A 17,660-nucleotide genomic window follows, 5' to 3' on the forward strand; every position below is an offset into this window, starting at 1 on the left:
CGCTACCCGCTGGCTACGCTCAATCTTCCACGGTGACGTTACGTCATGTCAACTCCCTCCCTCTGGACATTGAGTCAACAGCGGATTAGGAAACCTTTTGTACACTGACTCCAGCGTTGTCAGTGTGTTGTATGGTGTGTGCCAAACCAACGGAATCAGTGCACGCATGGGCTGGTCGGCTCCAGTATGTCTAGAGTCCTGGGTCGACTACACGTCGCTCTAGCGCTGCCGCGTCGAGCAAAATGCATGAATCACTGGAGCCAGTGCCCATTATTCTTCGGACCGTTTACAATGAAAGAGGCAAAAAAGAAAGAATTGTCGGTTGAAGAAGAAGGGGAAAAAATGCCGCGGATGGTTTATGATTTGATTTCTTGGCGTTTCTTTTACGCCTTCTATTGTTTTCATTTATCACTGGGACCGAGGTAGAAGCTCCATCTCCGCCGTGGCTCGTCGGCCGAGAGGAGGGTTGAGTCGGCAGGCAATCGCTCGTCAATCTCTGCTGATGATGAATCTCCTTGCTTTTATTTTTTTGGTTAATACAAGTGTTACTGCGCCAGAACGCCAAAGCTTGACTGATCTTTTTTAATTTTGTGCACAAATTAGCCTTAGAATGATGATGAGTACACAAATCGGTGTGTCATTACTTTTTTCCGTCGAGTAATTGAGAATTGTAGTTTCATCTCCCGGATATTATTTTTTTTCTGAAGGACGAGAGGAGACGTCCAAATGGATGACAGTCAAGTCACACAGAGCAAACCTCTTTGAAGTTCTCCTTGTGATGTGGCAAGTGAGGCTCTCGTTTAAGAACGCAGGATCTTGCCATTAATTGTGACTTTTAAAGATTTTGTCAAGAAATTTCTCTCCAATCCTTATCTGCATGAGACTGCATCCATCCACTAATCACAAAATGGCGCTTGGCTGTATTATCCACACAAAACACATCAATCCACATACTACTCAATGCTCATTTCTTCACTTGTACATCTCTGATCATACCCATCGAGTATACATTTACATCCATCCAGAAACTGCACATCAACCATATCCACACACCTATCAATCAAGCACTCTCTGCTTACTTGTTTTAACTATCCATCTTCATATCCACCAAGTATAATCCACCAATTAGTCACAGTGTGGCCTTATCCACATAGAACACACCTGTCAACTAATAAATGCACATTGAATCAATTATCTATCTTCATATCCACCAAGTATACATCCTCCACTAGTCACAGCGGACTATCCACATCAATCCACTTATCAACCACTACTCACTATATTTAATCATCCACTTTCACATCCACAAAGTATACAAAGATCCACTAAGCGCACACTTCAACACATCAATCCACACACCACATGCAGGTCATCCATTTCTATCCACATCCACGCATCCACATTGAATCAATCCACTAACTACACCCTTATCCACACATGACAAGATGCCCAATAAGACATGTAGAATAGTTCTGTTACTTCCCTATCTGTGAGCCAACTTATTTCTTTCCAGGTCCTAGATGAGACCAGACGAGTCTTCGGGACCCTAGAGTAGACCAATGCCGATGGTTGAATGCTGATTGGTTGAATGCTGATTGGTTGAGGTCACTGACCTCACCAAGGGGCAGCCATCTTTTTTATGTGCGTAAGTTCACATCATTAAGTCTATGGCTATGGCAAGATGCAGTGATGTAGCGTAGGCAAAGACCCAAATTGTAGCCAAACCCTCTCAAATGCCGTACCTTTAGGCTTACGCTTCAAAATAGGGTAGTGCCTCAAAGTGGTATCCGAACCACATGGATATGGCGGACAATAACACACGCATCTATGGAAGCCACTGGCTAGCGGCTGCAGCCAATACCCATAGACTCATGTGATATTGCCTGCTATAGTCATGTGATTCCAACATAGCCTAACGTCCTCAAGCAATCACATGTGTGGACCTTGGTCTGGTGCCCTGTCACAGCTTAAATATACAGGCCCGATAAAATTAGGTAATTTTTATCTCCGACTATGGATTATTACAGCAGTTCTTATTCAGAAGGAAAAGCCCAAAACACCTATGATTCAGACACAGCCATGGTATTGATTCGATAAGCCTTGTACCCCGAATTCAGCGCATATTTTTCACTGACAAAAATATGAACCTGATGAATGTATGAAAAGGCACCAGACTGTTTTGTCACACTGGTTTCCAATTTTTCTTCATTATTACTCCAAAATAAAGTTGCAGAGGGAACAAACATTTCAAGTGAGCATATTAAATTGTTTTATTGATAATAACCATTTGGTTCCTTGTCCGTTATGTAATGTGAATCATTTCTTGTATAAAAAAGATTAATCTGTCTGTACATGTACAGAAACAGGGGTACGTGTTAACTAACAAGGGATTTTTTCTTGGAGAGAGATTTTTCTTCTTCCGTCTCGGTTTGTTAATAGCAAAGAGCAGAGTACAACCGCACCATAAATTACATCGTAAAAATGAGTCCATATTTACAGTATTATAATATATAATATATATAATATATAAAATATTATATTAGATCTAGAAGTGTACATAAAAGGTCTCCAGGATTCCGACAGTGTCAACGCGGTCTGGTCAGGATGACTTCCAGCCAGCATGGGCACGAGGTGATGAACTGACGAGAGTAGCGTGGCCCCCATCCTTTGATGAAGCTAATGCGTATAGAGTGGGGGTCTACGGGGCCATCCGGGGGCTCCGGTTCGCGTCGGGCGTGCTCCAACATCTGCGACTTGGCAAAGTCAAAGATCTTGATGGAGTAACCCGGCATGAGCTTGTGAACCGTCAGCGTCCGAGAAGGGGGCAGGGCGTCCAGTGTCGGGGAGTTCACGAATAAGGCAAAGTTGCTCCGGTTGTACATCCACACGCCGTCCGGCTCACGACTCATGGTCAGCCCGCAGCCGACCTTCTTTCGAGTTCTAACAACAGATTCCGACCGATCTTCTCTGTGAAGCGATCGCAGGCAGAACCCGTCTCCATGAGGTAGTTCATAGAAGATATTTACAGAATCTAGGAATACTGTGTACATGCGGCCCACCCGCGACCGATGCTCCCAATAGGCTATATGACACCAGTGAGGCTGCCCTCTACTGTCCTGAGCATCTGCACAGAGGAGAAATGAAAAAAAAAACAAACAAACAAATTAATGCATGGAACAAAGTCAACCATACCCAAAACAGCAAAACAAGAACATCTTTTCATGGCTAATCATGGTTGAAATCTTCTAACTCGAAAAGAAGTCACAGTATCCGCCAAAACTTGCCTTTTCAAAAAATATCCAATTACATTTTTCATTGATCTGATCAATTTCAGTGGTAAAGCACTGTGACATGTCTTTCTTGCGTTCTGGTACTTTACTTGTAGACAATGTTACGTTGCTTAAAATCACTATTTGCAAATAACGTGAAGTGTTTTAAACGTAAACATGTGGGTGAAATTTTGCCTTAGGCCACCCACATGGGATTTTTAAAAATAAACCAATAAATTTCAATTCATTATTAATGAGAAGAAAGGGAAAAAGGAGAGCCAGGGTGTCAGAGAAAGGAGAGTATTTAAAGATGGACTGAAATATATCTGGAATTTGGACCCCCAAAATCTAGGAAATCTTGCGATACAACAGGTTTTGTCAGAACCTAGCTGAACCTAGCAGAACTGCCATTTGCACAGGGATACAATATACTCAAATGGCTCACTAATGACATCACTATGTCTTTTCCTAACTGTGACAGAACCTCAAAGATTCTTGACCATTCAGTTCTCTTTTCTAACTATAAATCTCCCAAGAGGTCTCCCAAAACTTGACATGGGTGACCTTCAATTTTTATAAATCCAAATCTCTTTTCCAGTTTTCTTTGACCACATGAGAGACGCAGGAATGCCACTGACCAAAACAGAAAAACAGGATCTGTCCACCTGTCCCCAATTTTTCTCAAATGAAGGGTAGAGACAGACTGCAAAGCTCTTGAATGTTAAGAAGAAAAAAAAAAACCTCTCTTTGGCCTTCTGTAAAAAATACTGCGGGAACAAAACAGGCCAGACAGCCAGCAGCCTTCAACCTTAAAAAAAGCGTGGGATGGACTGAGCGAGCAAGGAGACAGTTATGAACCAAAATGAAAAATAGTCGGCATTTCAATTCCAGGCCAGAGTTTGCTAAGGCTGAAAGGGCTATTAATCACTGCGCAGTGTTTGACTGCAAAGTGAACAAGGCAGGAATCGGGGACTGTTCCCTGAAAAAGGAAAAAAAAATCGGCTCTGAAGCAAAAAGGGTTTGGGATGCAAGGACACCTATTTTTTTGGCTAAGTTTGATTTCTTGACTTAAAGGCGTATTATGTTCCTGGAGCTCAGGTGCATATTACACCAAGTAATGCCAATCAGTCATGTTGTGGACATTTGAGAATCATATTACATGTTTGCAATGGACATATTGTCCTACCCCCCTTGTCATCAGTGTAGGCTATATCCTAACAATTATTTAAAAAAAATAATAGTAAATAAATAAATAAAAAGCTAGTTTCATTTGATTCCAGATTCAGAGAGGTTTGTACAGAGATAGACAAAATAAACACCTACAACATTAACGGCTTTCACATGTACTCACTACAAATTTGATATAAAATGACAAAATATATTTCCATGCAGAAAATGTTCTCTGTGTCTCCATATCAAGATCTTGACATGGTACCCAAAGTACATATTTAGACGACCCAGTTTCCACAGGCATGCCTTGTCAAGTATACCATAACAAATACAACTGGCAAGTTATATACAAAAAAATTGCCTGGCATGAGGACGTAAAACAAGTAAAATCACCCTCTGTAGGGCCCCGTCCTATCTACAGATACCTACTGATCGAGAACATAAATTACTAGAATTTTTTTTTTTGCTGTACAGTCTTCTCGTTTCTACTCAATCATCGAAGCTTGTGTACATGTACATGCGCAATCTTTAGAGGGGTCTTAAATTTCCTCTTTGTGGAAATAAAAAGCGATGAAGGTGGTTTTTTCAAGCCTAATATTCATTTTCAAGTCACTGAGAATTTTTCTTATCGACTGAAAACGATACCCTTAGTGATTATTTCTCAGCTTGTTTGCCATTTCCGTTTCAGAAAAACATCAAAATAATGTTGTTTTTTTGGATGGGATTTTCGGAAGATCAGAGGGTCGTCCTTTAGTATCGTGGCACATTTGTCATCACCGAGCTTTCGACTTGTGTTCTATGCAAAACAAGATGCTGATACATTTCGTTACGGCAAGCCTCGTCCATTTGATTAGATGCCCTACGTCTGCAGGAGTTTTCGCTCCGCATGCAGTCACTAAAGACTTTGTGCCTCATTGCCATCAGTAGGGGCACATCTGGAGCCAATTTCGCCGCGCTACTAAGCGCAGAAATCCGCTTAGTGCTAAAAAAAAAGTCTGATTAGCAAATAAGGTTACCGGCTAAAAAATAGCATTCAATGTTTATCACTTGTGTGACTGGTACTCAGTGAATTTTTATCGGTTCGTAAATTTGCTCTGTAATATTATCTGCCAAGTTGCCTCCTGATTTTGGGCCCTGCACATGGTAACACCACCAGAAATCATGACCTAATTATTTTGACAATGTTCCAGAACTGACTACTTTCATACCAAAAAAAAAACAGGGGGAGGGAGGTTATGCCAACTGACTTGATTTTGAACATGCTTGAAGCACATGTATCCAACATCCAATGTGGTTTTTACCTACACCGACACCGCCAGCCAACAAGGGTGGATGTTTATGCAATCAGATTTGCATGTGTGTCTAAACACAGGGGGGAGAAGTCAATAATGTTCCGTGGAGAGAACCCGAGACACAGAATAAAAAAAAAATGGCCGCCTTGCGCCTCTAGTCTCTCTATTGCTGCCTTCTCCCCAGGGCTGAAGCATAAAGAGGAAGTTCTCGGCAGCTGTTTTGCGGCGGGGTCTCGGGAGATCTCTGGAGCCAGAGTTAACGGCAGCGGCTTTCTGACCTCCTATGAGCTTAATATGGTCCAGTGGAGCCTGCTTGTCTACCGGCCAAGGTTAGCATGGCCGGCTATTGGCAGGATACCGGGGAGAGCGCACACACGCTGACACCGGACTGCAGGCTGGCTGTGTGTGTACGCTAACAGCACATGGTTCAATGGTAAAGGAATTAATGAGATACTCCTAGCTGGGCTGTTTTTTTTTTTTTTGGTTGGGTGCTGTGGATGGAGCCAGGACTGAATGAGAAATGCAAACTAAGGCCAGAGGCGGCCATTTTTCTGTGTGTGTGTGTGTGTGTGTGGGGGGGTGCTTTCATTGCATTGTATTCATTTATTGCCGCCGGAATTTGTAACTTGTGGGTCGGTAATCGTGACATGGTAAAGCACTCTCTGGTGAAATACTTTTCAGATTCTCATTCTGTGAAACACAACTAGACGTCTGTGAAGGGTTCAATCTTGAAAACAGTTCACATGAGAATAAAAATGTAACACATTTGTATCTATAACTACACTCAAACGGGGCAGATAGATATCCATGTAGATAAACACATGTATGCATTTTTTGGTCAAATTCACAAACCCCTCAGTAGAGGGGAAAAAAAATCTCATTCATAAATATGTAAGTAAAGAGTTTAATACTACCAGGACGGATTTGCCTATCTAGGAAAACATCACGTTCCCTGGGTTTTATTCCCCTGTTCCCAGTGTTGACTTTATGGCTTGGCATCGGCATGTATGTTATGCATGTTCACAGGAGGATTTTGTGGTTAGCGGTGAACGGCTTTTCAGCGCTCTGAGGGAGCTGAAGAAAGAAAAAAAAGAGTTTCCCTCGGTCGGTGAAGAAAAAGTATCCGATTTACCCTTGGTCCTTCCATAGAGTCTTTCAAAGGCAGAGACCTGTGGGCCCCCAAGCCCACACAATAGGGGCCCAAAACGTACGTGTTTTGATATGCTCGCGCTACTACGAAAACAAGCCATTGTCGGCGTTGGGGCAGGTTTTTATGCTCCGTTCAATGGTGGGGATATAACTCCAGGGTTTATTCTCCGAGTCACAACCTCTGTGCACAATTACGCCTCGTCAAAAGATAAACTTGGGCTCTGAAGTGAAAGGGCTCAAACTCTGGCGTTTTTCTTTCTTTCTTTCTCTCTTTCTTTATTTGAGGTTGAATTTGAAAGGAAAAAGGGAAATGGTGGTTTTTGTCACTGATCAGTTTGAAATAAGCTAAATAAAAAAAAAAAAAAAGGAACCTGAGGACTTTTATGGTACCCCAGTCTCTGGACCGTGCATTCTCTTGGTAATTGGTATTTATATTCATTTCTGTGCAGGGTCTAAAAATAACACCGAGTGGACTGAATTATATTCAGGAAACCTTAACAGGTTGACAACAAAAAATGGCTGAGAAATGAAACCTTTGGGATAACAACATGGAAGTCTGTAAAAAGAGAACACCTAACGAATAACCCCCCCCTTTCCAAGTCCAATAATAAAATAGAAAAGCAGTTACATGTAATTTATCAAAAAGTTACGATCTTGCCATTTTTTGATGTATGAACAGGGCCCTGCAAAACACCCTGATAATATGACAAAAATTCTTCATTTTTATTGAAACGTAATATCAAAGCCCAAAATATTAATAAACTTCAGAGTGGCCTGATCTCTGCGTCTCTTGTTCCGAGCGCGATTGAAAGATTGGATCTGCAAAATAAAACAAAACTACAGGATGAAGGGGGGGGGGGGGTGCAGAGAGAAATGGTAACGGCATCGTCAGTTAATATTGATACAACACTAGCGGAGTTGCACGCTCTTCATTGGTACCTAGCGACAACCCTAGATATTAAATCTGCGATAATAGATCAGAGTATATGCAGTCGGGGTCGGCGGTGTGTGGACTTCGATTCAGGCGGGTTTGCATTTAATGGGAAATTAATAGACTGGATATATTTAATAATCATGAGGTGGTGGGACCATTTAGAAAGGCCATCAAAATGAAAGGGGGGGGGGGGGGAGGAGGAAATGGAGACGCGTACCGAAGGGCTATTTAAAAGTTGTGCCTCATTCCTCAGAGTGGCGGATTGTATGAGAAAACATGAAACAAAAAAAATGTGAATTTTGTTCATGAGTTAGCACGACGATGACCTGTGACATTTTAATAAACAAAGTTTTCTTTCTTGATTTTTTTGGGTCACAATCCAATTATGCTCAATCAAGGTTTGACCAGCAATGTTTTATTACTATGAATTTGATTTGTGACAAAGTGCTGTTTACACAGTTTGTGAATGTGTGACACTTCAGGTTATGGCTGTTTTACTTGGGAAAGTTTCGGCAATTTACAAAAGAATTACTTCAATCACAATACTGCCAAATATTACCAAAAATTGTAATCGAAAAAATTCGAGAACCGACTGGCTAAAAAATTGTTCATGACTACACGGCATATTTAACTTGACCATTTAACCAAAACAGTAAAGATTGACGGAGACTTCAAAACAAAATTTAAACAAGCAGTGTTTAACATGCACATGCTAACCTCTTCTGTTTGATTCAAAGCTATCTAGCAACAAAAGCATGTCATATACACACACTCCGCCCAGTTTATTTTCCCGTACGCATATTCACTTGGTCCCAACGTTAGTGGGATTCCATTTGTCTCTCGCTACGGCCGGCCGCAGAGTTCAACCGGTCACGGTTTATTAGTGGACTGAAGGTCTCCGGATTAAAGTCCGGCTGTTTGAATATTTCTGTAATTCACAGAATCTTCTGTGCGTTAACGTATCAATGAACAATTATTTCCTAAAGCAATATCAGGTTAAACAAACCACGGCCTCATAAATACTTCACCTGCGAGTAACATGTACACTTGGGTGTTGGTTGATAGAACAGAAGATTACAATCTTTATTTCCTCAAACGATTTAATATGTACAATATGATTTCCTGACTAGCTTATTTGACTTTTACACAGTGAATTCAATGTTAAAGGTAAGGTAATATACAACATTTGCGAACATCAAAAAACGAAACTACCAAATAATTATAAAATATCTTACTTGACTTTTAGTAACAGTCTCAAGCATCCTGTATCATGGCACCTGGCGTGTTGTCATTTTCAAGAAAAGTGGAAATCGGCTGACCATCGTTGGAAAAAAACTTGTTTTTTTTCTTCAAATACTGCCCCCAATTTACCAAATGTAATTACTCCACATTTCGTTTGCAATCAGTTACATATCCATGAACAGGTGCAAACCAGCTAGACTGGTTCCCTGACCTTACAATTGCCAAATTGCCTATAAATTGCTCCGTTTCATCTGAAGTGGGGTCAGGGAGAAACAGAATACAAGAACAGCATTTTTCCTTGGTTTTTTCAGCAATTATAAACACATAAGTTTAAAAACTTGTCAGTGTAACAATATTTGCTACAAAATACTAACCCCCAAATCCATTCAATTCTGAAAATTACAGCAAATGTAAATGTTGTATATATTACCTTTAAATATGTTAGCTCTATGCAAAAACAATTCATGACGACACTCTTTTTTGTTTCTACATGTCCACTGGGCATCTCCAGCAGTCAGATTGACCATAGAGCAAGGAACTCTACATGTGTATATGGATTGCCTGACTAGTTGATTTTTCTTTATTTTTCTTTATTACTATGAAAAAGTTGCTGCATTAATCCTTACCATAATAAAGGTTAGTATTTTTTGCCATCTTCTTCATTTCATGATCAAAGAGTGAATACAAGAAACACATTTCCTACCACTAAAATAAATCTTTGAATGCCAGGAATATAAGCATTTACATGTCTGTTGCTAAAAGGAGATTTCATAATTTTTTTCCTTCAGTCACGAAGGCAGTGAATTGGAATTGGACAACTGACCTTCCGTTGAGGATTTATGGGTATTGACTAAGCACACGGCTTTAGAAATAACAAACAGGTCCGCCAGAGTTGAGGAATAAGATTTTTCTCAGGAAGGTCAGTTTTTAAATTCCAGACTGGAATTGGGATCATGTAGTGAATCAGAAGTCCTCGAGCCATTAAGCCAAAAATGAGCAGAGCGGAGAACCAGTCACAAGCTATATAAATCAAAGGGCATTTTGGCTGGTAACCTGTTTCTGCTAAGCAAAATTTCTGTGCTTAACACATTAACATACTAAGCAGATTCATGAAGCTAGTCTCTCAGTATAGTCACCGGAACCTGATTTTTGGCAACTTAACAGCATCTTATCAGGCTTCATGATCTAGCCACAAAGAAGGATTTAACAACTGCAGCTAACGGTCTAGCTACACACCCTCAGAGCTTCATCATGCCAAGGATAATAAATCACAAAATTCCATTTGATCATTTGCAGGAGCGTCAACTCTACTACATCCAAAAGACTCCCCGGTAATCTGCGGTTGTAAGAAGGTTTGGCCTCATTAATGCCAGAAACACAATACCCTTAGTTCTAGCTGATCACAATCCTGTCAAATTCCTCTTTTTTTTCTGTTCAAGAGACAGAGCCAACAAGAAAAAGACTGGGTAGACAAGTTGGAGGATAAGACAGCTTGCTGTGGAATGTTTGCGCCTGATTAAGGGGGACCTGCAATTGAGCACAACGCTGGGGTATAGCTCTGGCGACAGCTAGACCATGGACCATCAGTCTATGGGACAGTCTGCTAACTTCCTCTGACATTCTCAGCTTAAGCAGCCAACAGGGTGCCAACAATTTGTTGGGGGATGCTCATGCCCAGAAGAAAAGACATCTGATTAAAGCCTGGACCAGGATGGGGTCCGTGTGTGTGTTTGTGTGCCTATGTGAGAGCAGGGCAGAGCAGCAAAATCTCCCCAGGCTCTCTTCAGGGCCAAACAAAACCTCCTTCCTAAAATGTGTAATGAGCTGTTGGCTGTTCCAGTGTATAAAAGGGCCCCACACTGCTCCAGAAAAAAAGTCTGAGCGGTGCCGGCCTGGTGTTTTCTCTTCTCCTCTTTTACTCTTTTCTTTAGGGGACTATGGTCCCTCTTCTTCCGACCGCCACCAATGAGAGAAGAAGAGGGTAGGAAAAGGAGGAATTATGTTCTTTCTACTTCTTCAAAAGGGGTCCTTTTAGGGTGTACAACAACACCGCTGGACAAACAGGGCATGTGCAATGATGCGTGGGGTCATCAGAAAGAGAGAAAATAGCGGCTGTTTACTTAGGGGACCCCCCTGTGTGTTCATAACAAGGGTTGGCTCCAACTGGATCCAATCAAGCAATAAGGGTAGACTGTCCTGGCATAACATAACAGCCCCACGCACAGTGGTTACTTGTTCAGTTATGCAACTGCAAGCAGTTGGGTATACTCAACACTCCAAAAAAAAAAAGTGCTCTGTACAAATTCTTGAGTTTTCCTGAATGGGGGCATCCTGTTGCCCGCTATGCGTGGTGTATACCACACCACCTTGCCCGCTTTTGATCTGCACCGGCTTTTTCCCACCTTTTTTTTCCCGCTATCCTTTCCATCACCTTTTTGCCGTGATCAAACTAGACCGCCGATCATATAAAAAAAAAATGTTCTCACAAAGTGAATAACTGTGCAAAGGGTCCACTTGTATATAATATCGAAAGCGTCTCTGTGGCGAAGCATTCACCAGAGATTTGTTGAAGCATCTAGGCCGCCACCGTTGGAGAGTTGTCGCGTCTGGAAATATTTCTTCTTGTCGATAAAAGCAACTGCCGGCTTCGGTCTTTTACAAGTCACTGGAGTATCGTCATCTCCATGAAGCTGTGAACTTGTTGACACACTTACAATACCCTGAGCTTTTTAAAAGCCCATGTCTAGTTCAACTCTGTAAGAATTATATTGCCCTTGCCGTTACAAGGGAGTCGTACAGTCCTATTTGCCTGATCCCTAGTAACTACATGTATACACCAAAAAAAAATTATGGTCTAACTCAAATTTACAAAGAAGGGGAAAAGAACCTTTGTCTGTCATTTGTCATGACAAAATATGTGAAAATGCATAGATTTTTAATTTTTACAATTATGCAACATTTCTATAATAAATTCCAAACAATGTATTTATATATTGAATTCCCTTGTTTCAAGTGATATTTCTTTATGTTATCGTCATGACATAATGGCCATGATAAATATTCGACGTAGTGGAACTGTAATTAAATTTCCCCGCTAATGGCACTAACAGTCAATCAACTTTCAATCAAACAAAGTCATTAATTCATGAGGTAAATTACGCGGATGACTGATAACGCTTTTAACTCAAGCCAAGTCTTCATCGAGAGAGCTCAAATGCCCGTGATGTCTTCCCTGTCTATTAATTCAAAAGAATACAATTTTAGTCAAGTACTCTTGTGTGCAGTTTGTCTACAAATTATCCGGGGGGGGGGGGGGGGGGGGAATTCATTGAGCCCTATTAAGCTTGATTGCGTTTAAATCCAGGGGGAACCCCAACCCCTTTCAAAAAGGAACAATTTTTGTTTGAAATAATTATGAGAAACGCGATCAAACATTTCTCCATCATTGCGAAGAACTATCGATCGAGCTATTCAATTATCTTGGCCTATAGGCTAGATGGCTCTCCCCCCCCAAGATGTTGCTTCATATGGTCAAAAACTTTTAATCTTTTGTAGATAAACTACAAAAGGAAGCTCATGTAATGTACTTTTTCCTACTCTTAATTATTTCTACAAAAATCTTTTAATTGTAATGATATAGTTGTACATGACATCTTGCGGGAAATCCCACAAATAATCATGTCAGACAGTTGATCGTGATCAGTTTTCAAGTTATGAATTTCCGCGAGTCAAACAAATATATAAATTGATAATGATCATTGTTTCTACTTATAAAAAAACTAAGTGAATGCTAAATGTCTCGGTCATTTATCAGTGGATACTTCATTTGCAACTGATTCACGATAACTTTACCAAGACAACTTAGACAAGCACATACCATCACTTCTACATTTAAAGCAGACACATACATTTTTAGAGAGGGCAAATCAACTGCTTGCAGACAAACACGAAAACAAGCAAATCCCATATTTTCCTTCGGAAAAACAATCTAATTACCTTTCCTGTCATGTCATTTCCACCAGCGATCCATTCCAACTAGCCTTCAAACCGTTCTGAAGGAGCCACATAAATAAACTGTTTTTCACATGGTGTGATTCTGACACCCCCCCCCCTCCCAAAAGCAAACATGTATGCACAAACACACAACAGACACACATACCACCAGTTTGGAAAAGAGTTTCTGGGGAGAGTGACGCTGATTCTATCTGTCACTGGTGTGTTTCCGTGCCTCAAGTTCAATGCAGTTCACAGGCCCACTACCCAGGTCAGTGCACCGCCGCAGCCTAAATTGGTTACGGAGGAGTGGCGTCGTCCTCGCCAGGACTTGAGTACTTTTAAATATGTGGCCGGGGTTCTAAGATCTCATTTATCGTCAGGAGCCCTGGTGGAGTCTCCCTAGAAATTTGTGTTGTGTGTGTGGTTTTGTCTCATGATGGAAGTGGGAGACAGTCCAACAATGGAGGTCCACCTTGTACTGCATTAACATATTTTGGGTAGTAAAATTGTGAAATTTTGGGTAGATTTTGATAACGGAAAGGAGCACAAGTAAAGGGCGTACATATCCTACTTGTTTACAACCATACGAGGCTTCAACTTAAGATTAAAAATGAGTGGATGCCGGACAAATTCAAAGACAATATTTGGTGACCAACATGATCCACCTTCTCACTTGATTAATCCCAATATTATAATAATCCAACTGCTTGTTCAGGTTTTTGTTGCATACATGAACATCCCTTAACTGCTGACATTCCCCAACTGCGGACAGTATCTAAAAATTACAATGCTCATTTTGGAATTGGCTATTTTTGTTTACGGCTTTAGGCCATCTCTTACTGACATGATGTTATCACAGGACGTCACAGTCAAAATAATCTGGACCGTAACACAACAAATGAGTAAATTAATCCAGTAACAACGGTACAGACACCAGACTAATTAATTAATACCACACCATTCCAGACGACGCAAGAGTCATTTCATGTCAGATTTTCCCGGCAATTCTCCTTTAACTCATCTTCCTCCACCCCTACGGTTTGACCCCTAGTTCCTATCTCCCTGAACCCTTGGCTGATTCTCCTTGGCGACAGTCAGAGGACGCCTCAGGGAGTTGGGGGGGGGGGGGGGGGAGCGTAGCCCCTTCCATATCACCGCCAAGACATGCTCTAGCGCTCTCTGCATCAGCATAACATGTACATCCTCCCAAATAAGTCAATGCACTACATGTACAACGTACACGTAAGCCTACGTACGTTTCTTCATTACTCAGAAAAAGGGTCCGGTAACACGAAAGGCCGATAACAGCACAGGTTTTCAACATGGCTGCCATCAACACAGATTTGTACTATGTGCTCTGAATCAATTCCTTTCTCAAAATATGATCATTTTCTGGTCTGCCAACTTGCCTTCACAAAAATTGACACTGCTTAAACATGTGCCAGAATGAATTAATATTTCTGGTTTAGCCAATGCTTTTTTTCTCAGCAAATGGGCACTGCTCCATAAATAGGTGAAGAAGAATTCCCTTTAAATTCAAGATGTATATTATGAGCGTTTTTCTTATAAAGAAAACATGTTCACTGTGGGCTTTGTAGTATTCTATGCAACAAAATAATTATGAATGTACACATACATGTACATGTACATGTACATATACTGTGCATGGCCTGCATGCACACACAATTAACACATTCATGAACAGTGGCTCTGTGCAGTATGTGGAAAGCACATAATTTATGTGATATAAACACTGCATCTATGTACATGTAGACCTGTCAAGTGTATGGCGATAAGGCCAATGGTCATCTATGATTCTGTAAAACTAATCTGCAAACCGACTCCTTCACTATGGCAGCATAAAATACAATTCACATACATACACACGTACATGTTGGCTTTGACACATTTTTGCAGTTAAGAAAAAGTTTCATTTATATTTTACAAATTTCTGAACATATAGTGAAAAAAAACCCCAAAATCCAAACTGCCTTTCTGTCATAAAAAATCTCATTCTCACTCTCAGTCCCGATATATAAATGGACCAAAAAAAAAAAAAAAAAGAACGGGGAAAAAAAAAAAAATCTTGCAAATGACGATACTCGTGAATGTACCGACTTCATGCAGGGTGCCTACCCACGACGCCAACCCATTAATGGACGGTCCTTAATGTTAGTGGGATATTAAATATGAATCTAAGTATCGGGCTCCCACCAGAAATGCATCCCGGCAGCGTAATGTAGTTAACCGCCACCTTAACTAGATAGAGCGCCCAGGTGTGACCCGTCAACCGCAGGTTTTCTTGAGGTCACTGACACCTTCGCTGAGCCCTCCGCTGCTGCAATGCACTAACAGACCTTGAGTCAAAGCACACTAATCTAATAAAAAGAAAGCCTCCAGAAAAGGAAACACGCCGGAGTTGTATGCAACCCTCGCCGTAAAAAAACGACGGACAATCACAAAAAATTTAAAGGCACATTTTTTTCTTCCCTGTTTCATTCTGTTTTTGATTGAAGAGTTGTTGGCTGAGAGAGGTTTCTTATATTCTGGCGTAATTGCAAAAAGCCTTTTTGAAAACGGGGAAGACATTGTAAACCGAGTCGCGCACGGAGACATACATACATATAACCTTGAGGACAGAAATGTAATTATCCGTGTACATTGGTCCCGCGCACTTAGGCCGACATTTGCTCGGCGCTTGTAGAAAACCCTGTCTTCAAAACGTCGACCTGATGTAAATAAAAACTGCCATCATGAATCACGGCTGTAAATCTTTCGGCACCTTTGATGCAACTATTAATCCGATAAGCGCGACATGAAAACTTTCAAAATTGGATCTCACTGACGAACTTGATTTCCAGACAAATGGTGTTTTGTCATTGACCCGCGAACTTCTGATGAGCTATATTTTATTTTTCCCTGAAGTGTCGGCATACCAAAATGTACCCATTTTGATTGTGCTCGAATACGCCAAAGTTTGCAAAGGAACAAACATGGTTAACATAAAACATGCATAAATCAAGTGCTTCAGGCTTGTCATGAAAAAAACAAAAACTTGTTTTTCTCTATTACATTATCTTGAAAAAATGACAAGAGATAAAAAACAAATCATTATCCACTGTGGAGCCAGAGCCAGTGAAAAAAAAAAAAAATTGTAGCCAAAAAAATTGACATTCCAATGACAGTCGGCGATAAACACTAGCTTTGAAGTTGAGAGGTCTGTTGAAGCAATGGAGAGAAAGCTGCAGGCAGCGTTCCCGCGGCGCCCCGGACCCGTGTGATGGCGTCTGTGGATAACCTTTGACCTTTCTGTTTGGAGAAAGGCCACCCAGGCAAGCAGCGAGGGCAGAGTCCTAACATCAACACTATCTGATGGCAAGTGCTATGTAAACTCTGCACTGCCACATTAATCAACCTGGTCTGCAGGACTGGGACGAGAGCGTGGTGTATTGAGCTCCGAGCTAAGATTGCATGGAACTGAATGCACTGCCTCTTGGAGATGGCTAAATCTGACCCTACCCAACAAATACATTTCACTTGTACCTTTGAAACATCCTACACAGCGCTACAACTTCAATGTAGATGGGTGTATACAGACTATGCTCTCAAACATGACAGACCTTTTAACTGTTTAAAATCTTAAGAAACAAATCTCTGTCTCAAAGTCACTTTGAACCTCTTCACAAGTTGACAGATGTCAAGTTCATATTGAAATGATTTTTTTTCTTCAAATGCACAAAAAATTCTCAAATGCAGCTAATGACGGCAAAAACTTGAAGCAATTTATTTCATACTACCTACCATACATGAGCTTTAACCACATCAACTGCATATTCTAGAAATAAGTTTGGTGGAGTTTCTCTCAAGACTCAAGTCCAACGTTTTTCACAGATATGAATCGTTTCTTGTTTTTTTCATTAAGGCCAACACCTTCATGCTACATGTACAGAAATAAAATAACCTTTTGATCAATCATCAACGCTGAATTACATTTTATCTCTACAGAACATTTTTAGTTGTCAGAGTGTGATCTATTAATCAGCGTTTACCATCTGTGACCAAAAAAAAACCAATGACAGCACAAACTCTAAATGTTTCTCTCAAGTGATAACGAATTGCTCATCTGAAAAACCCAAAAGAGGGTGCATACGAGGTGGACCCCATTAACAGCCAAGTGAACCGACAAGACGGGTGTTCTTAGCAACGAAAAATTGGCTACCGTGGCAGAAACTGTTAAGTGCTCTCAGACGGCATTTCGCGAGCGCTCTCTCGCCGTGGAATTTATATTCAAAATGTTTGCTTATAATAATCCAGGGGACGGGACGGTTTGGAGAGAGCTGTACCGGAGAGACCGAGCTGGGAGATCAGATGATGGATGGGTGAAAATGCCGTCCGTACATGTCCCATAAAAAAAAGGGGAAAAAAAAGAAATGCAATTTATAAGCAACGAGAACATGTGTGAGTGGGTGCTTTGCTAGATCTCTGAAATGTGCAGAAGAACGAAGGAGCTCTATGATTACATGTAGATGGTGGAAATATGTATTCACGAAATAACTGCGAGTACATGTGATTTGTGTTGACATGATATTCTACTGTTTTATTTACTAC

General features: G+C 40.9%; 1 protein-coding gene across 1 annotated transcript in view; it reads right to left on the reverse strand.

Annotated features, from left to right (window-relative positions):
• Nucleotides 1-2,245: 2,245 nt before the first annotated feature.
• Nucleotides 2,246-17,660, reverse strand: part of LOC119745554 (mothers against decapentaplegic homolog 6-like) — a 30,288-nt gene continuing 14,873 nt past the window's right edge. The window contains exon 4 of the mRNA XM_038221947.1: nucleotides 2,246-3,124. Coding sequence (XP_038077875.1) covers nucleotides 2,586-3,124 — 539 coding nt within the window. The 3' untranslated portion in view covers nucleotides 2,246-2,585. The remainder of the gene's footprint in view (nucleotides 3,125-17,660) is intronic.

The sequence above is a fragment of the Patiria miniata genome, unplaced genomic scaffold (assembly GCF_015706575.1).
Source record: "Patiria miniata isolate m_02_andy unplaced genomic scaffold, ASM1570657v1 HiC_scaffold_7, whole genome shotgun sequence".
Lineage (NCBI taxonomy): Eukaryota > Metazoa > Echinodermata > Asteroidea > Valvatida > Asterinidae > Patiria > Patiria miniata.